Raw genomic sequence first — 27171 nt, 5'->3', positions numbered from 1 at the left:
TCGGCGAACAGAACCACAACACGTGCTCCATAACTGGCTGTGTTCGTAGCCAAGCTGCTCCAGGACAGCCACAAATTTGCCTGCCCTGTACAGAAAAAAAAAGCATTTCCAACCCAACCAAAAGCTACTGAGCCATCGATTCCTGATCAAAGTGACAAAAGGTTTCACGGACAATGCTTTCAAGCTGCACTTTGTCAGCAATAACCTCTTCACTGACACTAAATTTAGGTTCTCCTATGGGCACTCAGATCCTGATCTCATCACAGCCTTGACCCAAACATGGACTGCAGAGAGGTGAATTCAACAGAGAGTTAATGCTCCTGATATCAAGATAGCATTTGACAGAGTGTGGCATTAAGTGGGCCCAACAAAATTTCAGTCAAAGGGTTTCACGGGAAATCTCCATTGGTTGAAATCATGTCTAGCACAAAAGATGCTGCACATTTCATTGGATAGTTATTTCATTCCCCAGATATAACTGCAGAAATTCCTGAGGTCTTAGGTCCAACCTCTTCAGCTGCTTCATCATTGACCTTCCCTCCATCATAAAGTTCAGAAGCAGTTAACGTTCTCTGTGAGCTACTGGGCATTCAATATCATTGGTGAATAATCAGAAATGGAAGCAGCGTGTGTGCATATGCAACAAGACATGCTGGACAGCATCCAGACTTGATCTGGTAAGTGGCATGTAATATCTACACACAGTAGTAGGCAGTGAACAAGTCCAATTATTTACCATCTCCCCCTTGAATCCGCGCCCTCCCCCCCATTATCAACATCCTGGTGATTAACTATTGACCAGAAACTAAACAGGCGAAAATGAGGACTGCAGATGCTGGAGATTAGAGTAGAGATTAGAGTGGTGCTGGAAAAGGACAGCAGGTCAGATAGCATCCGAGGAGCAGGAAAATCAATGTTTTGGGCAGGAGCCGTTCATCAGGAATGGGGCCCTTCATCATTCCTGCTCCTCTGATGCTGCCTGACCTGCTGTGCTTTTCCAGCACCACTCTAGCCCTAGAAACTAAACAGGGGCAGCCAAATGATACCATGGTTACAAAAGCCAGTCAGAGACTGGAATCTCTCAGTAAGGAACTCATTTCCAGACTCTATAAAGCTTAATTTGCAGGACATATGTGAAGTGTTAAGTATGATGAAATACTCGCCATATGTCTGAAGGAGTATAGCTCATCCTACCCTCAATGTAACCAAGCCAATCCATTTCCTCAGTACATGATCTACTACCTTAAACATTAACTCCCTCCAACGTGGCACAGTGCTCCACATGGATGGCCAAGGCTCCTTTGCGGTTCTGTCCAAATGGATGGCCTCTAGCACCGAGCTGGACATGGGCAGGAGATGCATGGGAACCACGACAATCTCTAAGTTGCCCTCCAAGCAATATACCATTCTGACTGGAAACTACATCACCATTCTTTCACTGTTGGTCAGTCAAAGTGGTGGAACTTTCCAACAACTGTCTGGTGCTAGCTTTTGATTGGCAGGGACTTGGTGGGCCAAAGGGCCTCTGTGCTGTCGGACTCATATTTCGGGTCCTCTGACACTTCCTCAGAACTGAGGATTCTGAGAAAGGGTCACTGGACCTGAAATGTTAACTTCAATTTTTCTTCACAAATGCTGCCAGACCTGCTGAGTGTTTCTAACAATTTCTGTTTTTGCTTCCAATTTACAGTATCCACAATCTTTTAGGTTTTTTTCTCGATTATGGGAAGTGGGCAGCTGGACCTGACAGTGAAGAAGAATAAAAACGTACACTCTTAGAATGTTGATGTGTTCATTCAAAAGAAGGATGAGGAGATGGTAGGTCCTGATCTCAATACAGTGAGCAATGCGCAAGGTGATGCGAAGTGGGCTAGTAACTGACTCCAGAAAAGTGGGCTACAAAATTCAGTGGACAGGAAGGTTCAGAGAGATTACCCACAGGAAATGACATTAGCAGGCCAATTGTGGTCAGACTGATTATATTACAAAGGGCTATGACTTGTTTATTACAGATCTGTTGAAATAAAATGAGCTGAAAGTTCAGCTCATTTTCTAATTGAAAACAGTACCATACAAGAATTGCATTCCAGAACAAGCGTGATGCAGATATCGTTCATCAATACAACACAAGACTGTCTGTCTTCCTGTGCCACAAACTTGTCATTAGAACCTTTGATTAGCACACTGTCACCACAAAAGCTATGGTTTAAGGATATATAACGTGCACAGGAATAGGAATTTACAGTATTTTCCATAAGCATATCTCTAAACCATTTGTGTCAAATGTTTTATTTATGAAGGTTTAAACATTTAATAGTTTCAATATATGGCCATTGCTCAAGAAGCCAAAAGTATTACATCATAATGTAGATGAATAGAGTCTACTGACTTGGTAAACTCAAATCTCTAATGGCACATAGTACAGCCATTCACTTGATGCAGAAACGACAAAATGAAGCATCATTCATTGTCCTTTAAATTAATGCAGCATTTTACAAAGGTGGTACGGTCTTCATTGACAATATTTAGTAGAAACAAAGTTGCAATTGTCATTCTTTACAAATAAGGAATTAAAGATGGACAAATTGCAGAGACCCCTGAAGAATCAGATTCAGAGTAGAGGTGAAAGTGAGGTAAAATCAAATATGTCTTTATTTTTGTTTTGAAGTTAAATGGGACTTAAAACTATAGGAAATCATCTAATCTCCTCTTGAAATCAGAAACTAGTATTTCCTAGGTCAAGGTTTTACCTAGAACAATGCTCAGCATGACTACTTCAAAGTCTTAGTACACACCTATTCTTCCTTTATTTTCATGAAATACAAACCCAAGTAAATCTAAGTAACACCACGGGAGGTTTTAATGAAGAGTGACAGCATTCCTAGCTCCGATAGATTTTAACTAATGGGTCTGTGGAAACTGGAAGGGGAAGGAAGGTAGGTAGGTCTATCCCTCACACCACTGCCAACCCAAACTAACTATAACTCATTAAGTTGAACCGGTTTTATTTTTGGATTTCCACTTCAGGTTCCACTACATCCCCCAGCCCTCAATTCATGTTTCAACAGGTAATAGCCAGTGTTCAAGATGTCTGTGCTGAAAGCAGTAAAAAAGGCTTACTTATGCAGGATACATTATTTTATACACCAGATAGTGTGCAGTAATATACTATAATGTGGTAATGGAAATCTAAAAAACTACTATGACCTCCAGAAATTTGATAAGAGAACAAACAGCTGGAGAGGGAAACAGAGCTATGATGAGATTTGAAATTCTTGATGACAGCCCATCAACAGTAAAACATGAACTTGGTTTATCTCTCTGATGTGGTGTCTGGTTGGTTGCTGAGCATTATTAGCTTTTTCTCTTTGTGCGGCTTTAGATATTTTAATTACACGCTTTATCATGAGGTTCCTCAAAGATTTACAGGGTCTGGTTCAGTCCAGTCGATCTTCAACAGTGCCTCTGGCTTAACTGATGTAACATTACAAACAGCATGATGACATTCAGAAACTGAGGCAATGTTAATATTGCTAGCACCCATGCATTTGATACCGAACATTTGGAGAAATTATTCCATTTTTTAGTTATACTTTTGTGAATTGTGATTAGGAAATCAAAGCCTTTCCACATGTGGAATCTTGAAGATTAAAGCAGTGACCTGACCTGCGGGAAATTACCTGCTTTTCTTCAAACATTGTCACGGGTTTTTAGAAGAGCAGACAGAAACTCCGTTTGACATCCCTTTAGGCACTCCTTATACGCTGGGTTGCAAGCCTAACTTATGGGCTTTTCCTAATATTTTAGCCTGGAGTTGAATGAGGTAATAGCGAAACCAAGTTGATAGTAATTTACAGAAGGGCTAAACACAATCATCTTGATAATCATTTTCCTGAGAGTACAGCAACTGTTCAAAAAATATCCAGGAAATGCCCAGAAAAATATTAATAAATAAATAAAGGCAAGAGAGTTTGTTTTGTAGATACATGGCTGTGTATTTTAAGAAAAAATGGAATTTTAGTTTTTGAGACAAACACATAATCCTGATCAAAAGCTGTCCGTTGCCACCAGTCAGATTGCATCGTCTCACTTTAGAGCAGATTTTTTGGTGGTCGGGTTACAAACAAACCCAAAATGTTGTGGCTCTGGAGGGGAGACAAGCTGGCAGCAAGTCTGGAGTGTCAAACCACTTCAAGCAATGAACCATGTCCTGCATGCTTCCAGTACCAACTTTCAGGGAAAATCACAGCATGAGAATTCCAAACACGCTAGTGAAATACTTTCATTAGTGCCTGGAAGCTGACAAAAATTATTTTGCAACAAGCGGAAGCAGAGATATGGAAAAATTCAAGCACTGAGGTTTTGAAAAGTATGAAAAAGTGTGCTTCTTACTTGGTATACTGAGCCCATTCTAAGTATCTACAAAAAGCACAGTGAGACTGGTGTAAAAAGCAATTTGCCAGCTGGTTGTACAATACAGCCCTTCAGCCCAACAAGCTTGCACCAATTCGTAGTCCTTATTTAGACCCACTACTAATTGCCCATGCATGGTATCTGTTTCTCTATTTGTGTCATATTTGTGCATCCATCAAGATACACCTCAAACATTGCTAATGTGCCTGTTTCCATCACCTCCACTGGCAGTGTGTTTCAGGCACTCATCCTCTGTGAAAAAGCTTCCCTCCACTTCTCCCCTACACCTTCCTGTTCTCACTTTGAACCTGTGTCCTCTTGTAGTTGACCTTTCCACCCTGGGAAAAAGCCTCTGACAGTCCACCCTATCTATGCCTCTCAATTTTGTAGACCTCTATCAAATCACCCTCAGCCTCTGTCTTTCCAATGAAAACAATCCATGTTTATCAAATCTCTCCTCATAATTAAAACCTACTAGCTGAGGCAACATCCTGGTAAACCTTCCATGCACCTTCTCCAAAGCATCAGCATCCTTTCGTTAGTGTGGTGATCAAGACTGCACTCGATATTCTAAACGGGGTCGAACTAAAGTTTTGTACAACTATAGCATAACTTGTCAATTTTTATATTCGGTGCCCTGCCTGATGAAGGCTATATGCCTTTTTGACCATGTTATCCACCTATATTGTCACTTTCAGGTATCTGTGGTCCTGAACACCCAGATCCCTTTATATGTCAGTGCTCTCAAAGGTCCGTCATTTATTGGGTAATACACACCTGCCTTTGATCTTCCAAAATGCATCAATTCATATTTGATCGGATTAAACTCCATCTGCCATTTCTCATCAAATCTGTAATCTATATCCTGCCGAATTCTCACTACCTGCAACTCTGCCAATTTTGGTGTCATCCAACTTACTAATCAGGCCACCTACATTCTCCTCCAGATCATTTATGTACATTACAAACAAAGGTCCCAGCGCTGATCCCTGTGGAACATCACTAATTACTGATCTTCATTCTGAAAAGCACCCTTCCACTGCTACTGTCTTCTATGGACAAGTCAGCTTACTTTGGATCCAAGGAGACTCCATCTTCTGTACCAGCCTGACATGAGGTGCCTTTTCAAGTGCTTTACTAAAGTCCTTGTTGACAACATACACGACCCTTCCCTCAATCATTCTTGTCACCTCCTCAAAAAACTCAATCAAGTTAGTGAGACATGACCTTCCCTACAGAAACCCATGCTGTCTCTCATTAACAAGTCCATTTGCTTCCAAATGTGAATAAATCCTGTCACGCAGTATCTTCTCCAACAGCTGCCTCACCACGACATCAGGCTCACTTCACTTGAATTACCTCTACTTCCCTTCTTAAATAAAGGAGCAACACTGGCCATTCTCCAGTCCTCTGGAATCTTACCTGAAGCCAAAGAGCTTGTAAAGTATCTGTTAAGGCTCCAGCTATTTCCTCCCTTGCCCCCACAGTATTCTGTTATAGATCCCTTCTGTTCCAGGGACTCATCTACCTTAATGTATTTCAAGGCACCCTACATTTCTTCCATCTTGTTGACCTGCCCAAAAGTATTCAAACACCTTTCCCTCACCCCAACATCCCTCACGTCGCTTGCTTTGGTAAATACCAAACTCAACAATCCTGTTATTTTCATATCTTTCCAGAATCGGACTACATATCTCTCCCTCTAGCTCCTGCTGAAGAGTCTGTAGTACAATCCCAGCATTGAGATTGTACCCTTGCTATTCCTAAGCTCCACCCGTAATGCTTCACTGCAAGATCCCTCCAGAGTGTCCACCCTCAACACAGCTGTGATATACTCCTTAACCAGTAAGGCAACTCTGCAACTGCTTTTGCTTCCTACTGTCTCATCTAAAACATCGATATCCCGAAACATTAAGATGCCAATCCTGTCCCTCTTTCAACCATGACTGTGACAGCAACATTGTAATTGTATGCATTAATCCAGGTACTAAATTCATCCACCTTACCTGCTATGCATTTTGATTGAAACAAATACAGCCCAAGCCTCTGGTTCCTCTGAGCTCAGCAACCTCTCTCCAACTGCTCTTTCTCTTAACTGTAGTTGCCTTAGACTTAAGATTTTCCCCAGTCGCTGTACTCACTGACCTGCTGCTCTAGCTCTCACCCCCCTGTCACACTAGTTTAAACACTGAGAGGCACGATAGAACCTCCCCGCCAGGATACTTGTGCCCCTCCAATTTAGGTGCAGCCCATCCTTGTTGTACAGGTTCCACCTTCCCCTGGAAAACACTCTAATGATCCACATATCTGAAGCCCTCCCAGGTTCACCCATTCTTTAGCCACATATTCAATTGTACTATCCTGTTCCTTGCCTCCTTGCACATAGGACAGTGAGGGCCCTGCTTTTTAGTTTACTATCTAACTTCCTGAATTGTCTCAGGGACATTCATGACCCTGTCACCAGGGAGGGACCACACCATCCTGGAGTCTCTCTTGCAGCTAGAGAAGAGTCTGTGTGTGCCCCTGACTATCAACTCTCCAGTTACTATTGTTCTAGGCTTTGCTCCTCCCCTCTGTACGATTGGCCAGCTGTGGTGCCACTGCTCTGGCTGCTGCTGCTGACACCTGATGGCCCATCCCCTCACCAGTATTCAAAGCCAAATACTTGTTTGACAGGAGGACAGTTGCAGGGGCCTCCTGCATTGACTGACTGCCACATCTAGCCATCACCCACCTGTCTTCCTGTACCTTGGGAGTGACCACGTTTCTTTCACTTCTATGACATTGTCAGTCATTTGTGTCTCCTTAGTATCTCCAACTGCTGCTCAAATTTATCCATTCGTTCACTGAGCAGCTGAAACTGGGTACACTTTCTGCAGCTGTAATAGTCAGGGATGCTGTCAGTGTCCATGATTGACCATATTGTACAGGCAGAACAAAAAAACCCCATCAACTGATATGACTAGTTAAATTTCAATTAGCTACCTAAAATTACAATTATTACTTTCTAGCAAATTGCTCCCCCCCATAACTTATTCACTATCAGAACTCGCTGTGCTAACCAGACGATGAACTGTACTAATGTTTCAGAAAAACAGACACACTTACCCTACGCTGCAGTGAGATTCCTTGAGCTGTAGCACCAAGGAAATGAACAGGTTAACTCAGCAGCAACCAGAAACCATGCTCCCTTTTCCCCAGAATTACAGCAGAGACAGACCAAGAAGAACGCTCAGTCATTATTTCTGTTTTATAAATCTTGCCCCAAACTAACTGAAATTTTGATTTTCTTTTCAAAGTTACTAAAGTATCACTACAGCTCAGTTATTGCTTTATAATTTGTAGCATACATTCAGGTCTGTGGACCAAATGTGAGAGTCACAAAGTCATACCTCGTGGAAACAGACCTTTCAGTCCAACCGAATGAAATCCCAAACTAAACTAAGTCCTACCTGCCTGCTGGCTATATCCCTCTCAACCTTTCCTCCTCATGTAGTTATACAAATGTCTTTTAAATGTTATAATTGTACCCACATCCACCACTTTCTCAGGAAGTTCATTCAACATGCAAACCACCCTCTGTGTAAAATAATTTGCCCATGTCTTTTTTTATATTTTCTCTCCTCTCACCTTAAAAATGTGCCCACTAATCTTGAAATCCTCCATCCTAGGGAAAAGGCAACAACCATTAACCCTATCTATACACCTCATTATTTTATCAACTTCTAAAGGTCGCCCTGCAATCTTCTACACTCCAGTGAAAAGGATCCCAGCTTACCCAGCCTTCCTTTATAACTCAAGGCTTCTATACACAATAACATTCTGGTAAATCTTTTCTGAATCCTCTCCAGCTTCAAGCAATGCACATTTTTAAAGAAACATTTTGCAAAATTTCAGTGGACCTTGGAATAACCTTGAAGCCAGTATCCCGTTACCAAATCACCCTTTATGTCCATCTGGTTGACTTTGCTACAAATCACTGCACACCTCAGTTTGGTCCATTGCAATGAAATTGTTCATACGCAGAAACTGCTTTCCAGCACTCAATATCATTCGTACATAAAGAACTCAGCAATTTGTACTGAGCGAGATACTTCAATAATTTGCTTATAGCTTTGGGAAAAGCAACCTGCCAGCTCACCTTCCCACTAACTGCCCCATGAATCAAGAAATTGCTGGGGATTTGCAGCACAACTAAGAATGGATATTGGTGCCAACATATATGGCTGACACTGAATCATGAACATTCTTGCTCTGATAGGTCACGCAAATGTTGAAGACCTTAGCATGAAGCGTTGAAACTATGGAGTCTCACTCCTACTGTTGTGAAATTGTTTTGAGATCCTTTCCCAGCTTTTATATTTTTGCTTTCCTATTTACATCATCTCTTGCTGCATCTTCTCTTAATCCATGTTCTGTTTCTGCATCAAACAAATCGAATTTTCCCAATTTCTTTCTGCTTTGAGCACTTGATTTTTCCCTTTAGCCCGAAATGTAATTGGATCAGATATTAGAAGCCCCAGTGAATTCATTAAGCCATCACCAATTCACAGTTCCAGTAATTTGTAGTGCAAGTGACCAGAACGGCAAGGTTAAAAATAAATCTCCAATTCACAGCATTCAATGCAACGTGCACAGCTCTAGCAATTACCAGCTCAGGACACAGAATTGTTCTAGTATGGAAAATCTGCAGCTGTATTGTAGATTCAACCTTTTAAAAACAAACGGACATTTTTAATGCCCCTTGTATTCTCAAAAGTGCTTTGCAACCAACAAACAATATTGGAAGTGCAGTTATCACCATGTTGCAGTCAGCTTCGAGATGAATCCCACAATTACTGAGATAAGTCACCAAATAAATGTATTTTTCTGGTGCTTGAAGGGAACAACTCACCTGGGCACTGAGAAAACTCTATGCACCTGAACAGACAGATTATTTCAGAGTTTAGACACTTAACCTGAAGATGGCATGGTGATCGTAGAAGGAATGGTGGGTTTTGGGAATACAAGTGAAGGGGGTTAGGCAAAGCTGTAAGGGTCGTAGGCTCACTCTCCCACATCCTGTCCTAAAGTTAAAGGATCAGATGTATCCACAGGACAACAGTCAAAATTAAAAAGGTCAGTTTATTAAGAGACAGGACTAATAGTTACCAAGCTGTAGGGCATTTGGGGAAGAAGAGGAGCACAGGAAAGGAGAAGCAAGATGGAGAGATATCACTACTAAAAGTTATCCGACACCTTGTAAGGATTTCTCCTATGAGCAGCTTACCTATATCCACTTCCACCTTTTACTATTCATTCAAGATACAAATTTCTGACAGCATCATTTAAAGTTCCACAGTTACTGTACATCTGGTCAGAAAAATGAACTGAAGTGAACCTCAGTGCAAAGACGTGCAGGTTTGGTGGATTGGCCCTGGGAAACTGTTGATAATAGAATCCCGACAGTGTGGAAACAGGCCCTTCGGCCCAACAGGTCCACACTGACCCTCCGAAAAGTAACCCACACAGACCCATTTCCCCAACCCTATACTTACCCTTGACTAATACACCTAACCCACACATCCCTGAACACTGTGGGCAATTTTAGCATGGCCAATTCACCTAACCTGCACATCTTTGGATTGTGGGAGGAAACCGGAGCACCCGGAGGAAACCCACATAGACGTGGGGAGAATGTGCAAACTCCACAGTCGCCCAAGGCTGGAATTGAATGTGGGTCCCTGGTGCTGTGAGGCAGCAGTGCTAACCACTGAGCCACCGTACCATGACGTCAAGCGTTGCTTAGGCTAGGTGGATTAGCCATGGGAAATGTGGGATTACAGGAATAGAATGCGGGATGGGGATGGTGTTTGGAGTGTCATTGCAGACTTGATGAGCCGAATTGCTTCTATCTGCACTGGAGGGTTTCTACGATTTCCAACCTCTATTTGCAGTGATCTTATTTCATTTTACCAAGGGATAGCTCCACTGCTCTCTTTCCTCTTAAGAATGCCATGGGACTTTTTCTTTTAACAAAACACACAGGGTAGTTTAATATCTCAGCGGAGAGATGGAAAAACACACTTAATACTGCCAAGACACCCACTAATGATGCTCTATTTACTCAAGCCTACTTAACTCTCCAAATAAATACAAGGAAATCTCAGGAGGAAAATTTGGGATAATCACAGCATACACTTATTACAAAAAAATGCATTACTTCATATTTATGATTTGTAGCCACTGTCTGAATATTTAGGAAGTATTTCATCTTCTGAATGATTTACCCTTTCCACTTTTATTATACCCATATGGTCTCAGATTTTTCTGCAGACATGATACATCCTGGCAATATTGGTTTTCCTTTTGCCAAAGGCATGGTCATCTGGTTTAGTTTCATATAGAAAGTAAACAAAGCAATGCCATCTTAGAATGGCAGAAGTATTTGCACAGCAGTACAGCCAGTAAAAACTCTACACCCAAGAATGGTGCTTACAGTTTTCAAGGCAATATGTGTAAACTGATAAACAATCGTTTCTTCATGAAGTAGTCAACTGTAATACTCATTGGAGAGCCATGAAGTAGACAGAGATTTTACTTTCTCTGAAACAGAGTAAGAAGAAAAGGTTCAATTTGTATCCCATTGTCACCTGCCTTCTCAGGAGGAAGAGATTGGACACATTTAAGTAATCAAATGCATCAGATATGTTCCTCCGGCAGATTTAACTATTAATTCTAGTGAGACTTGTCTATATTTGAACTAGCACTTGTCAAAGGTATTAGGTCACCCAGCAACCCCATTACTAAGGCACACTACTTCCCTTCCACTGTGGAGAAAGGATCTGGCAACAGGCTTGAAGATGCCACTCTACCATTAACTAATTGAAGGAAACAGCTGTTCTCACGGTTTTCAGTGCGGATTTCATTTTCAGAATCACTTATCACTGCTCTCCAAACTTCTTTTAGACTCTTGCCTCTGTTGACATGTGGGAGGGCTGACTGATATTGGCAAGCTTCTTTCCAAGCCCACTGGATATGCCCAATAGACCGATTACTTCGAGGAACAATTTTCCATGCATGCTAGACTATCCTCGTAAATTTCCACCCCATTTCAGAAAGAAACAAATAAACATAATGTCAGAAGTGTTGTATTTCATGTGAAATACTTGGTTGAGGCTCATTCTGATCTTCGAATGGGCCCCTGACACTACTTGAACAAGATTCTCTTTAGTCCTGATCAACGTTTACCCCTCAATCAATACAAGAAACACAATTTGTTATTTAATTTATTGCTGTTTGTGGGAAGTTGGGGTGTGCAACCTATTTATTGCGTTTACTATTTTGCAACAGTGATGACACTTCAAACATACTGCACATTTAAGCAGCCCTTTGGAGCATGCTGAGATCATGAAAGGCACTATACAAATTCATTCTTCAGTCAACTCTGCACTGTTCATATCTACAACCGGTTGGAGGATTAATCATTCACTTACTGTGACATGGATATAACTACACTCAAATGTAGTACAACTAAGGCTGACTCTTAACACTCTTTGGGTAACTAGAGATAGGCAATTAATGTTGACCTTACCAATGATGCTCAATGGACAAGTAGAAAGGATTGATCACCATGGCACCATCATGGGCTTGGTGATATGAACTGTTTCTCTGAAAGCTTCCTACTGAGCTAAGATGCTAACAGTTGTTTTACATCACAAGCAAGTGTGACTCTGCATACACTTGAACACAGACATGTGCCTACCTGAAACCCTTATATATACCAAGTGTCACTAAATCGAAATAGGCTTTATTTTCCTGGTCATGATTTAGTACAGCAGGGTCAATTGCAGTAACTTAATTTTTACTCCTGTAGAAAGAGATCATATAGCAAAAATCCAGAATCAAACTTAAGTGCTTATAGCCTTTAATTGTGTTGCTGGAGAAGCGCAGCAGGTCAGGCAGCATCCAGGGAACAGGAGAATCGACGTTTCGGGCATAAGCCCTTCTTCAGGAATGAGAAAACTTTCCTCATTCCTGAAGGGCTTATGCCCGAAACGTCGATTCTCCTGTTCCCTGGATGCTGCCTGACCTGCTGCGCTTCTCCAGCAACACATTTTCAGCTCTGATCTCCAGCATCTGCAGACCTCACTTTCTCCTTATAGCCTTTAAGGTTTACAACGACAATTTCACTCTTGAGAATACAACAATCCATCTCTCCCAGATAGAATCCTCTGTTGGCATACTGTAATTCAGGCGGTGGCGAGTAAAAACAGATTTAACTTGGTCAACCAAAACAGCCATTGAAACCTGCAGCGCAACCACAAAAAAAGACAGACTTGCTTTCATACAGCATTTTCCACAACCAACCATTAAAACACTTCACAGTCAATGAAGGAGTCAGCTGTTGCTCAGTTGATTGCACTTATACCACTGAACCATCAAGTCCCACCCCAGGGGCCTGAGCACTTCAGAACCAAGACTGACACGCTGATGTGCAGTACTGAGAAAGCACTGCTCTGATAGAAAAAGTGTTCTTTCAGATGAGATGCTAAAGGAATCTGCCTGTTCAGTTGAATAAGAAAGATCCCACTGCACTTCCAAACAGCAGAAGTTTAACCCTGGGGTCTCAAATAGTATCCACCCTTCGATACACACAGAAAAATAAACAAATTATCTGGTCATTATCATATTGTTAATCATATATATGGTTTTTGAAAGAGATACAGAATACAAGTGTCAGTCTGTCATATGAACACAGCTGAAGCAGAAGCAGATCTTGGAGGGTTGTCACTGCTGCAATGCAGGCAGCATAGTCACCAGTATGTTCACAGCAAATTATAGCATGGTAATCACTAATGATGTGTGTTGGGTGACATGGATTGGGGGATGACCGCGATTAAGATGTGTATGTGTGCGTGTGAGCATCTCCTGCCTTATTTAAAATTCTAACCCCACCCATCCCGCAAAACACAATAAACAGAGTCGCCCTTGTCCTCACCTACCACCTCACTAGTCTCTGCATCCAATGCATCATCCTTGAATACTTTAGATTAGATTAGATTAGATTACTTAGTGTGGAAACAGGCCCTTCAGCCCAACAAGTCCACGCCGACCCTCCGAAGAGCAACCCACTCAGACTCATTCCTCTACATTTACCCCTTCACCTAACATTATGGGCAATTTAGCATGGCCAATTCACCTAACCTGCACATTTTTGAACAGTGGGAGGAAACCGGAGCACCCGGAGGAAACCCACGCAGACACGGGGAGAATGTGCAAATTCCACACAGACAGTTGCCTGAGGCAGGAATTGAACCCTCCTCTAACTCCACCGAGACCCCACAACATCTTCCCCTCCCCACTTCTCTCTGCCTTCCGCAAGGACTTTTCCCTTTGACAGTCCTCAGTTTGCACCATTCTCCCCACCAACCCCCTGAACCACCTTCCCCTGCAACTGGAAAAGATGCAAAACCTGCCGGTACACCAATCCCCTTCACGTGTATGGAATGAGCTGCCAAAGAAAGTGGTGGGGGGGTGGTAACACAATTGCAGCATTTAAAAGACATCTAGATGACTATATGAATAGGAACAGTTCAGAGGGATATGGGCCAAGTGCTGGCAAATGGTACTAGATTAGGTTAAGATATCTGGTCGGCATGAATGAGTTCAACCGAAGAATTTATTTTCATGCTGTACATCTCTCTGACTCTAAGGTACTGCCAATATCTAGCATATGCTATAGAAAAACAAAGTGCTGGAAAAACTCACAAGGACTGGCAGCATCTATAGTGAGAGAAAAAATTGATATTTTGAGTTTGATATAGCTTGTTTAGAACTAAAGGGGCTGGAAAATGATTTGGGGGGAGGGGAGGGGGAGCAAGTGGAACAAATTATGAGGATTCCCAGGGTAAAATAACAAAGAGAGCACTAACGGTGAGCAGAGGAGATGCACAGATGCAAAAGAGGGTTACCAGTAAATCCTTACATATATTTTGAAATTATGGCTGCTTCTTCAATATTGTTAGTTGGTCAACTGTATGTTAAGCCCATTAAATCATTACTACTTTCTATTTTAGCTATAGGTTTTTCTTAAAAAAGCAGGGTTTTTTGCACAAAAGTGATGACAACATGAAACACCACACATCAACACTGCAACCATGACTGGGATTCATGATAAAATATCATAGACTGAGTCACAAAATTTTCTAAGTTTAAACTCTGTATCTGTCTTTGTGTCTCAGAACCTTTTCACATAGAATACAGGATTACTACAGGGAAGTACAACATGCTGATGGTCCAGAGATTCAGTGATGTTATTTGCACCTGACAAGGATAAAATCGAAAGAAAACATCAGACATCTTTCTTACCCTCTGAGCTACAGAATACCATGCAAGGGAGAAAGTAAAACACTTGCCCTGAAGTCACCTATTGCAAGGTCTGTGCCACAAAGTGAGAAACCTTCCTCTCTTCCATTACACCAACCCCCCATGTCATTACAACAACCTTTCTCCTTCATGGAACATCGAATTATACAACACAATTCTCTTAATCTTACACCATCATTCCTCACACCCACTCTTCTTTTCCTTTTCAAGAAAAGTTATTAAACATTCAGTTTTCTCCTTATAACTCAGATTGGCAACACAATGGTGCCTGTTTACCAGACAGACTGTGGATGCCATGTCAGTTGTCAAAGTAGCACAATCTTATTTATAAGGGACAGAAGCTGTTTAAACACTGAGGGGTGGCACGGTGGCTCAGTGGTTTGCGCTCCTGCCTCACAGCAGCAGGGTACCAGGTTCCATTCCAGCCTCGGGCGACTGTGTGGAGTTTGCACATTCTCCCCGTGTCTGCGTGGATTTCCTCTGAGTGCTCCAGTTTCCTCCCACAATCCAAAGATGTGCCGGTCAGGTGAATTGGCTATGCTAAGTTGCCCATAATGTTAGGTGTATTAGTCAGAAGGGAAATGGGTCTGGGTGGGTTACTCTTCGGAGGGTCAGTTGGACTGGTTGGGCCGAAGGGCCTGTTTCCACACTGTAGGGAATCTAATCTAATCTAACTACTGCTATAAAATTTACTTGTACACTTAAAACGACTTATTATTCATCATACAAGTACAATTAAAATATTGCTTCATTTCTAAAATAGAAATTATAACTCACCTATAGCTGCGCCTGCCCCTTTAATGGTGGCTTCAAGACTGGAACCTGTCTTCATGACTATTATTGTCAAGATATCTAACTTGATTTCACTTGTGCCCAAGTGCATGTTTAGACACAGTTCCAGATCCTGGGAGACCTCTGCATATAATGTTTCTGAGCAATACAGGCAATTGAACCTTTAAAATAGATTAGGAAGGTTGTTTGGCCTAGTTTAGTTCAGTTATGTGTAAAAATATAAAACCCCCATTCAAATGGCTCTTAAAATGCATTAAAGTTTGCTTTTCTATCACTTTCACCTTAAGTACTTAAGTGTTAACTACCTCTTCATGAAGGACTTAGTGACATGTATACTGCTTTTCACCAGCTTGGACTGTGCTCTTTTGTTTCGTGTTCACGGTCTATCTGACGCTAGACATACAAATTTACATTTAATTTCGAGTAATGTTGACTAATATCAGTACAACCAGATGGTGCTTTCTCTGCAGTGTCCCTTCACAATTCAAGGGGTTTGAGCTCTTCCAGGAAAGCTGCCCCACTCTATTAATAAAGTGCTGTGCATCACAACCAATAGTTTTTAAACATGCTTCCAAAGGTCAAATAACTTTGACTCCATACAGTAGTATACATGTCCTGCAAATGGGGCAGAGTATTAATTTTGCTTTCCATTATTTCAGTGAGAAGCTACATTTATGAGTTGAAAAACTCAAAAAGAAAACCTGCAACAGCTTTGAAGGTTTGAGAGAGTGACCAGTGTCTAAACATGTGATGGATAAAAGCCCTTGTAGAAAACATGATTTGGAGGTGTCAGTGTTGGATTGGGGTGTACAAAGTTAAAAATCATACAACACCAGGTTATAGTCGAACAGGTTTATTTGGAAGCACTAGCTTTTGGAGCGCTGCTCCTTCATCAGCTGGTTGTAGAGTATAACCACCTGATGAAGGAGCAGCGCTCCAAAAACTAGTGCTCCCAAGTAAACCTGTCAGACTATAACCTGGTGTCATGTGATTTTTAACTTTGTAGAAAACACTTTGCAACCTAACAGTTGAATATGGTTTATTTTGGCGAGAGAAGAGGTAAAAACGTCTCAGTATTATTGACTATTTTCTTGTTTCTAACAAGCCTCAAGACAGCTTACACTTTTTAAAAGCTGTGCACATACAGAAGCTTTATTGGAAAGCAACATGTGACATTTACAACAGAACACTAATGTTCAACTGTAAAAGTTGCCACCAAAAAGAAATGTCTTTGATGTTCATGCACCATTTTGCACCACTCACAATTTTTGGAGGTTAGGAATCAAATACTCCAAATTTGTTTGCAAGTGCTGCAATGAATTAAATTAGAAAAATCTGTATAAAAATAGGTCAAGACTCAATAAATGCTCAAACTGCCCCTTAAATGAAGCGAGTCAAATCTAAACCTTTTGCTTATTTCCACAGACTACAAACATTAACCTTCTTACATTCCATAAAGCTGAGTATACACATTTTAACTGTGACTTATTTGATACAAACTCTTGTGTTAACCTTACATAACTGGACTCGATGAAAGTCTTGCAGTTGGGATTTTGCCACCAGACGGAGAATAAATGCCAAGGTATAAAATGGCAAAAATATTATTGCTTTGAATTTCCTACTGCCATAGCATGAAGAATAGGCAGAGAATCAGATTACGTTAAATTGAGGATTGTTTTGGAATGAAACAGTAGCCCTGCTACAAACCCAAATATGCAACATCAGTGAATTACTACTTAAGCTAACATATGGCTTTCAGTGTCGGGGTTAACTGCTCTGCTCCTGACTGCTTAGTTTCGAAATTTTGTACCGCTGTTGTTTTTTTTTGTGCCTTTAGTTCCAATACTCACATTCTCATACAAGGCTTCAAGGGTCTCCAGGTCAACCACAGAATTGTCCAAGTTCAGAACAGCTGTCAAAGGGACAAAAGAAATAGTTGTCAAAACGATGACAAGTCAGTTGTGAAAGGTTAATAAAGCACAAAAGTGCTCAATGACTGCAGAGGTGACCTGCTGGTCAGATTCACTTATGAGCTTTGGCTGTGCAAATGCTTGGAATTGTGCTCTGGCAAGAATTACAAACTAGCATACTGGTGGAGCCAGGTGTTAACAGCCACAGAATTCCACCGCTTACACTCACACACAGGGTCCATTATCACAGCCAAAGCTCAAGATCAGAGGGATGGTTTAGACAAAGCTTCCCAGGCCTGACAGAGAATTATAAATGCAACACCATAACAGAGAGAGCATATTCCTCATCTCTGCTACGTGTCAACGCTGAGATGACTAATCCAGAACTGAATTAGCCGGTTAACTTCTAGACCGTGACAAGGGTCAAATCCTCCGCATATAAATCTGACAGTTTTAGTGGAGATTCTAAAATATTTCTTAGTCATTCCCACAAATTTCTATATAAGACACAATGGGAGGTCCTTTTTTCTCATGGAACTTCTCATTATTAATCCGATTGTAGCTTGTGTCTTGTGGAAACTGGTAAGCAGGCTGTCAATTAATTCAATTTGCTTCTTGACAGCAACCTCACAGCAATGCATACCTTAACAGTTATTAGTTAACTGCAACATATACACAATGCATCTGTACATGTTACACAGTTAACAGACAATATCTACTCATGACATGAATACATAATACTTTGCAGGAAAATGTTTTGTTTACTCGTAACTAATGCAGCATTTGTCCTGTCATGCTTAATGCTCTGTTCCTACCCATTTCCCTTGGACCTGAATTCGAATCAGGCTTTTGACATGAGAGTTACTATTTACTAGATAAATGAGGAACTGAAATAATTGGTGCGATGAGCTTTCAGAGTCATGAAAAGTCCTGAGAATTCAGAACACTGATCAGGGTACTGTGTATTAACATACACACTCAAGTAATGGTTGATTTCATGTTAAAAACAACCCCTAACTTTGGCTAAATTATTCCTTTTTCATATACCTTTTGTATAAATTGATACTCCTCTAACCAAACGTTTTGTACTTAATAATCTCTTGCCGTTGATGTCAAACTCTCACAGGTGCAAACCTGCTGATAGAATTAAAAAATACAGCACTGAAGGTAGCCATTTAGCTTCTTGTGTCTGAACATAGGAGTCAAGGTTATCACCTCAATAGCGTTTGCTGCTTGCCTGTCATCGAGCAGCATTTTACCAAGGAGGAACTGTGATACAGAGCCCAGGTTGTTGAGATGCAGGACAAGAAAAAGAGAATTTAAAAAGGTACTGGAGAAATACATTAAAAGTTGGAGGAAATGCCATTAACTACTTCTGCAGATACCCAAGAATAAATGTACACAGAGGAAAGTCTAACAGTTAACCGCAGCAGAAAGACAAAACATGCCAATGAAAATCTCCAAAACTGCCTTGCTGTTGCCTTGTGGATTTATCGGAATGTTACCCTGAAAAAAAAACAAAAAAATTTGCTTTGTAGATTTCAAAGTCAACCCTTAATGCTGTACCATGGTTAAGAAGAATTTTGTACTTCAACAGAGGACCAAGATTTGATAGCGTCTCACTGCAGAACTTCTTGACAAGTTTACTGCATATCAGCAGTTTGCAATTGAACATCACAAAAGAATAGACACAGAATGGCATACATTGGGAACATGAATGAGATAACTGAAAATTTTGATGTGCCAGCCAAAGGCGGAGTGCATAGATGGAGAGAAGAGTGTGTCTCTGCAGAGACACTTGGCCAAGGGAAGAGTAGCTACAACATTGTGCTATTCTGTACATTGATTATAACACAGCTTAAGCCAAAAGCGATATTCAAGAGTAAAGCACTCCCAAAACAGCAATTCCCCGAAGGAAAGGATGGAAAAAGGTGGCTTAACATTTATGTCCAAGGTAAGTTTGGAATTTTGATCAGGAGGATAACAGGGAAAAAAAAAAATCTCAGCTGGGACACGTTCATATTACACTTCAATGTTGATGCTAGATTGCAAGTCAGTGACATTTTAGTAATACCTGTGATCTAACCAGCCTTGTTCAATCACTAAATTTCGCTCTAAAGTTCTTCAAAATATGTACCTAATGAGCAAAGAAGAAAAGACATTCATCATGAGAAACAGCATGGTGGTTCTTAATGCAGAGAGTAGATTAGAGAGGCTGGCTATGAAGTTTGAACAATGTAGCCTATCCAATGGACTTGATAGGACTGAGAGTGATTGTTTGTGGATGGCTAATGATGAATTGTTTACTGATGCATATGATGTCATTCAAGAATGAAATTGGGATGTATTATTTGGTACTGAATTCAAGGAGGAAGGTGTTTTTTTAATGACGTTAATATATTGAGCATGCTCTGTTGCTAAATTGTGTTATTTTCTGCACTGGGGAAAAGACCAATTGGACATTTTTAATACATAACTTTTATGGCTGATGTTTTGATAAAATTTCATGAATTTTGGCAGAATGATTGTTTATTTCCATTGAGGTTATTTGATTGCATTTAAAAAAGTAATAATAAATAGTTGCAGCTACTTTTGAGTATGTGGGCAGCAGGAACTGTCTCCAATGCAACTGCTGTGATAACAAGGTGATTGGAGAAGGTGGACTTCAATCTCTCCAAAACTGGTACTTGTGAAAAAATCAAACCCAACTTTTTAAACTTAAAGTGGTCATAGAAACTCTTTTACCCGACTTTATACAATAATTCCCCAGTACACAGCATTTTCCCAATGGAATATTTGCCAAAAACCAAATTTCCTCTCCCCATCCTGCATTCTCTGAAACATGTCACCTCCTGTTGGTGATGGTTGCATGCACTGTACCACCCTGCCAAGATGGAGAAAGTGGGGACTGCAGATGCAGCATCAGAATAGCAGGAGAGTCGATGTTTCTGGCATAAACCCTTCATGAGGAATGAGATGACAACGCTTCATGCATAAGCTTATCCCGGCTCAGATTGTTTAATCATGTTCAGTGCTCCCTCGTCTGATATTCAATGTTACCCAATCATAGTTCACTATAAAGACATCAGGCTGGTCTGCTCCTGGGCCAGGCCATTAGAAGGTCCAGGCAGTGGGCCATGGACGGGGTCGTTCGGGCCGATTGCCCGCTCCTCTTCTCCAGTTACATTTGGGCCCAGGTGTGCCTGGAGAAGGAGCACAGTGTCTACAAACATCCTCAAGATTTTCAGGGAGAGATCGGTATCACTGGGTCTGGAGTGCTTTATTTCCCCCTCTGACTCTATTTTGATTTAATCCCTGCCCTCCCTTTCACTTTTTTGATCAGTCAGCATTACCCTTTGTTGAGAAGGACACTGCTGGTCACTGGCCACTTGGGTATTTCCTTCCTGGTGGTGGAATATGAATAAAGATTGAAAGACATCAGGCATTGGAGGCTGACTGACATGCCCCTCCTCTAGCCTGGGGCACTGCATCCAATCCCACAATCTTCCTGGCTGAGATCAGTTAAGCACAGGCCAGTTTCAATCTGCTCATCCTTTGAGTTCAATAACTGTTTTACATATAGATTCTACAATGCCAATTTTACACTTCTACCACAAACCAGGTGATTATTTAACTAAACAAAACTTTAAAACCTCAGCTGACACAGCAATCAGATAGCAAACAAAAAATGACCAATTGCAATATTTTTATTTCTATCTTACTCTTTCTCCTCCCAACCAATACCTTTTGCACTTACCACTTTCAGTACATTCTGTCAGGTTAATTAACCAGTTGGACCACCATACAACTATGTTTCACTTCCATGCACCCACCTCAATGTTTTTTGGTGTTAAATGTTCACTGTTCGACTGCAATAGATACCAGAGTCAATTGTGTACCAATGTGGAGTGGTATTAATTGCTCATTTCAGGTTGATTGTTGAACTTAACCACATTATCAGGCATGGATCCAATTCTTCCAGGTTAGTTCATGCAATTAGAAATGCCGCTGCAGTCACCAGTGCCAAGTTAGTTGCAAAGTTTACAGCAGAGAATATGATCACTTGCCCCATCTCTACCCAATAATGCCTGAAGTTTGTGCCAGTGTAAACATTGTCATGCAGTGTATGCAATGTACTAACTTCAACTACACATTCTCAAATGCTCACTATTCATACTTACTGTTCCTTCAGACCCAGGATGTACTGAAATCAAAAGGATTCACTAACCTTCAGTTAGCACTTGCAGCTGTATCAGATTGTTCCACATAGAGTGTAATCAAATAAATATATACACACAGTACAGCTATATATATGGTCATATTTGTTCCACTGTGTATAATCATTAAATTAGAGTTACTGCATATCTAATTCAATATTCTTCAAAGCCAATTAAATTTTACCATCTTACACCATTTTCAAGACAAAGAATTCTGTTAAATAAATGAAACATCAATTGTTATTTAGAGTACAAGACAGAAAAGGATAATTGAAAAAACCATCATGGATGTTCACTCACTTTCTAAAAACAATATTGATCAACTAATATTAAAACTATCAATACATAACCAACATGAAATTACAGGATTCTGGAATTACTACAGGATCTGATAAAACTCTGCAGATTCTAAGAGAGGGACTCTACTGGTACAATTGGTCTGAACAGATATCATTTCCTGCATTTTTACAGTCTGATCCATTTTTTAGTGGCCTGTGTAAGCCTCATGCCTCAGGTATGCGAGACGATTGCCGAGACAGTAAGCTCTGTTCATGTACCACCCCTCTATCTGATCCTGCAGGCAATGTCTCACCTATAAAATCAATAAGCTGGTCACGTTCTGGGACTCAAAATAGGGTACAAGTGCAACAGTACTATCCTGGTGTCCACCAGGACTTACAGCAATTGACTATTTCTAACCATGTGCAGCCAGGATTACCCAGACTAACACTGTACCTTTATTGTTTCTGCACCCACAATGATTAGATTAATTAAATTTGATTTGACCAGAGTTACACTTGCTTATGCATCGAATACTCAAATATTAACTCTTGCTTGTGTACTACAGCTATTTCTCAAAAGGCAGCTACAGGTAGACAGTCAACCCAAACCACATCAGGCGTGGTTGCTATTCTATCTTCCTGGATTCTGGATTAGTGGTACTGGAAGAGCACAGCAGTTCAGGAAGCATCAGAGGAGCAGTAAAATCGACGTTTCGGGCAAAAGCCCTTCATCAGGAATACAGGCAGAGAGTCTGAAGCGTGGAGAGATAAGCTAGAGGAGGGTGGGGTTGGGGAGAAAGTAGCATAGAGTACAGTAGGTGAGTGGGGGAGGGGATGAAGGTGATAGGTCAGGAGGAGAGTGGAGTGGATAGATGGAAAAGAAGTTAGGCAGGTAGGACCAGTCATGGGGATAGTGCTGAGCTGGAAGTTTGGAACTAGGATGAGGTGGGGGGAGGGGAAATGAGGAAACTGTTGAAGTCCACATTGATGCCCTGGGGTTGAAGTGTTCCGAGGCGGAAGATGAGGTGTTCTTCCTCCAGGCATCTGGTGGTGAGGGAGCAGCGGTGAAGGAGGCCCAGGACCTCCATGCCCTCGGCTGAGTGAGAGGGGGAGTTGAAATGTTGGGCCACGGGGCGGTGTGGTTGATTGGTGCGCGTGTCCCGGAGATGTTTCCTAAAGTGCTCTACTAGGAGGCATCCAGTCTCCCCAATGTACAGGAGACTGCATGGGGAGCAACGGATACAATAAATGATATTAGTGGATGTGCAGGTAAAACTTTGATGGATGTGGAAGGCTCCTTTAGGGCCTTGGATGGAGGTGAGGGAGGAGGTATGGGCGCAGGTTTTGCAGTTCCTGCAGTGGCAGAAGAAGGCGTCAGGATGGGAGGGTGTTGTCGGGGGGCGTGGACCTGACCAGGTAGTCATAGAGGGAACGGTCTTTGCGGAAGGCGGAAAGGGATGGGGAGGGAAATATATCCCTGGTGGTGGGGCCTTTTTGGAGGTGGCGGAAGCGTTGGCGGATGATTTGGTTTATGCGAAAGTTGGTAGGGTGGAAGGTGTTGTAATGATCACTGCTAGTTTGGATGGTTGAATCACGGATGGTTTATGGCACAGAAAAAGACCATTTTGCTCACTGTGTCCGCACCGGTTAGTGACTGAAGTTACAACTGAAGTTCATCCTGCAAATAGTAATCAGAGTGTGGATACAGCACAGGAGACCAATGAGCAAGAGAAATCCCATTGCATGTGGGTCTTTGAGAAGATGACTACTGCCATCTGGAGTACACTTCACCAGTACTGCAGTGTCACGGATTAAGACAGTGTAAATGTAAGCAGGTCATTAAGTTCACAACTGACTCATGGAACCTCTAGCAGATCAGACTCCAAATTAAAAATGTCACCAGTGTTTGTAAAGAGGTTTTTTTTTAAAAAAAATGAAGTCATAGTATTCCACATATCTCCCAAAATGTTTCAAAAGTTAGGGTTTATGATAATGTTCTGATGTATATTTACATTACCTCATACATTGAGAAAATTCTTAAACATAAGTTGTACAAACAAAACGTTAAGACATTTTGATACATACACACCATATCATAAATTGCATTGTCATCAGACCTTCATTGGAATTCTTAGAACCCTTTTTATATGCTCCTATTTTTCTAAGTAGGCTATTAAACCTTACATCGTTGCAATTCATACCATAAATCATAGGAGTAGAGGCAGACCATTCAGCCCATCGAGTCTACTCCACCATTCAATGAGAACATGGTTTATTCTCAACTCTACTCCCTTGCCTTCACCCCATAACCCTCAATTCCCTTCTGATTAAAAATAACAATTCAGTGTTAGATCTCTGGTTACTAGATTAGTTAAAATATTAAATTCAAAGTGCTGATTTTAATCTAGGAACTGCGCTGGTCATGAGCTTGCACTGCATCATTGATGCTTTTCTGCTGTAATAATCACACATTTCATTTCATTCCATTCAATTATCTTAAAGACCTGATTTTAGGAATGCCTCTTAAACCAGGGGAATGAGGATCTAATTTCAAGGGCAATGTTGCATTTCAATGAGACTATATTAACCACTGGTCTAAGTAATGCCTGCACACCTCTGGAGTTGCAATTGAAACCCAATTCCTGATCAGAGGTACCCAAAGGTTTAGAAAATAAAAAATTGCCAACACTGAGGGAGAAGGAATATTCCTTCTGGCATTACAGAACGACCTTGAGCTGCCTTGGTCATGGATTTCCTACAGTTATCTCCAACCCGATCACGGAATTTATTTTGCTATCCTTACCATTTTCCTCTGTCTGTTGAATCAATTTTCAGTGTTTACCGACAACAGTGAAATCAGTATTCAAAGCTCACTGACCTGAGGCTACCTCAAAATGTTCTCTCCATGATGGTGCCTGACCCATTGATTGCTTTCAAGAGTTTCTATTTCCATTACAGATTTTCTGCCTCTAATGTCCTATTCCCCCACCCTCCCCAGATATCAGCCCCTTCATGTGTGCTCAGAAAGGGACTTAAAAGGCACTAGAATTCACAAGATATTTATTCAAACTGCTGCACAATTCAAATAAATCCCAAAATCACCTTTTTCAAACCATCTTTTGCGATGTTTCAATATAATGCATTTCTGCCGTGATATCACTTTGAAAAGCCAATCTTATTTGTTGGCAGACAATTCAGATCCTAAAATTGTCAAACTCTTCACTATGCTGGCAATCGTCTCAAAAGTGAAACTATCTGGTGCACTTCAAAGCAAACAAGGGTCAAGGGATCCTCACTGAATAAGAATCATGAGCAATGTGGTAAACCACTCACTGCATTGTAGATAGGACTCTTCAAATTAAACTTTTTTTTTTAAAAAAGCAACATTTCCCAATGTCCAGCATTTCTTATCATTTGCTCGTTTCGGAGGTCCAGCCTCAAATTCAGACCTATAGGATGAAGTCTCGATCTTGGAAGGTTCCAAAGATCTTGCGTGAATTGAATTTGGAAAATCCGAAGTCTGTGCCACACGCTGCAGACTTTAGCACTTTACATCAGAAAGTGCATTAATACTCCTGCTGGAAGTGAAATGATGTTCTATCCCACAGCAATAACATTCTCGCCTTAACGTGGATGTGCACACATTAAAAGATAATCAGACTCTACATCTCAGTTTACTTTCCAATGCTGAAGACTAGGCAAATTTGCAAAAGTTTTTGCAGACTTTAACTGGACAAAAAGTTTCATCTGGAAAAATTAAAAGGAAGTGTCAAATAGATAACTGCATTGAAAATTCCTACTGATTGCATTCTCAATTACATTTCTGACAGTTTTGAGAAGAAAATAATGTGGGAAAGGAGGAGAATAATAAAACAGACAATTTGTGACTATGTGGAGAACAGAAATTATTAAATGAACAAAGGGATAAAGGTGCAAGATTAAAAAAGACATTTACCATTGAAATAAAAAGATGTGTAAACCTTGCAGCAGAAAATGGGAATGCAAGATTGGGGAAATGAGAAGAGTGAAAGAATTCCAGAATGTTCTAAGGAAATGGTTAGTGGGCACCACTCACCACCCCCGATCCATCACCACCCCCTATCCATCTTCCAGAAGTGTAAAACAGCTCACGATCATGTACCTGTCGAAGATCATTGCCCTAAGAACCATTTTCCCTGGCTCCATCACTCCTTATAAAAGTCAATCATTCATCAAATCGACCAAATCAAGCAAAAAAAAAAAAAGGGTCAGCTACCCTGATGCATTAACCCAGTTTTCCCTTCTCCACTATTACTGCCTGACTTAGGCAGTCTTTCCAGAATGGTCTGTTTTCACTTCAGATGCAGTCCCTTGCTGTAAAATTTTTCCAAAACAGCTAATTTGGTGAGAACTACCACAACTAAATTAAATTAACTTTCCATTGGGCATTCAAGTGGCTGGCAATTTCAGGACATGGTATTTTGAAATTGCATGCAATGGTTGGTGTGTTGTTCTGTGGCTGTGTGGATTTTTTAAAAAAAGCTTCAATATTGTTAGGTTGAAAATTCCCGCTTCCAAGAGCAGCACAGCAAACTCTGTGGAAGTTCTCAGCAGTTCAAAAGACATGTGTTTAGCTCCAGCAAAGAATGAACTGTAGACTGAATCACATTAACGCTGTACGGGTTTAGTCAGATGCACGGTTAAAATATACCATAGGCTTTCAGCTGATTAACAGTCAGTCAGTCATCACAAACAAAAGCAGTTCAGGATAACAAAAACTGAACAAAGTTTTAAAAGGTCTTGAATTGAAGAAAAAACCCCTGCTCAGTGCTAAAAAAAACACGTTTGCTGAACTGTTACAAAAATAAGCATTGCCAAAAAGCCAAGTATAGAATTACAGGATCACTCGTTTCAACATCCACACCTTGCCCTTATGTAGTGTACTTCATAAAAGAAAATATACTGAATGCCTAGCAAGGCAGGAAAAGTAGACATAATATGAAATGGAGTTTGGGGGGGGGGGGGGGGTGAAAGAGAAGGCTGGTTGTATGGGATAGATGGGAATTTAAAACTTTTTTTTGTTAAATGAAGGTTTGGACTGTGAAAAAGAAACAAGGCAAGAGGATTTTGGACAAGCCTGCCAAATAACATGATCACAAAAAGTAAAATAGCAGAAATAAAGGCACATTACGCACTAATGTATATTGCAGA

The 27171-nt window shown here is 41.0% G+C and overlaps 1 protein-coding gene across 1 annotated transcript in view; it reads right to left on the bottom strand.

Annotated features, from left to right (window-relative positions):
* The window catches only part of fmn2b (formin 2b), a 463563-nt gene that overhangs the window by 198022 nt on the left and 238370 nt on the right, over positions 1–27171 (bottom strand). Inside the window, exon 11 of the mRNA XM_043696758.1 lies at positions 17424–17485. Within this exon, the coding sequence (XP_043552693.1) occupies positions 17424–17485 (62 nt within the window). The remainder of the gene's footprint in view (positions 1–17423; positions 17486–27171) is intronic.

The sequence above is a fragment of the Chiloscyllium plagiosum genome, chromosome 9, assembly GCF_004010195.1.
Source record: "Chiloscyllium plagiosum isolate BGI_BamShark_2017 chromosome 9, ASM401019v2, whole genome shotgun sequence".
NCBI lineage: Eukaryota > Metazoa > Chordata > Chondrichthyes > Orectolobiformes > Hemiscylliidae > Chiloscyllium > Chiloscyllium plagiosum.
Note: the sequence above shows the minus strand (reverse complement) of the source record. Positions and strands in the feature narration are given on the sequence as shown.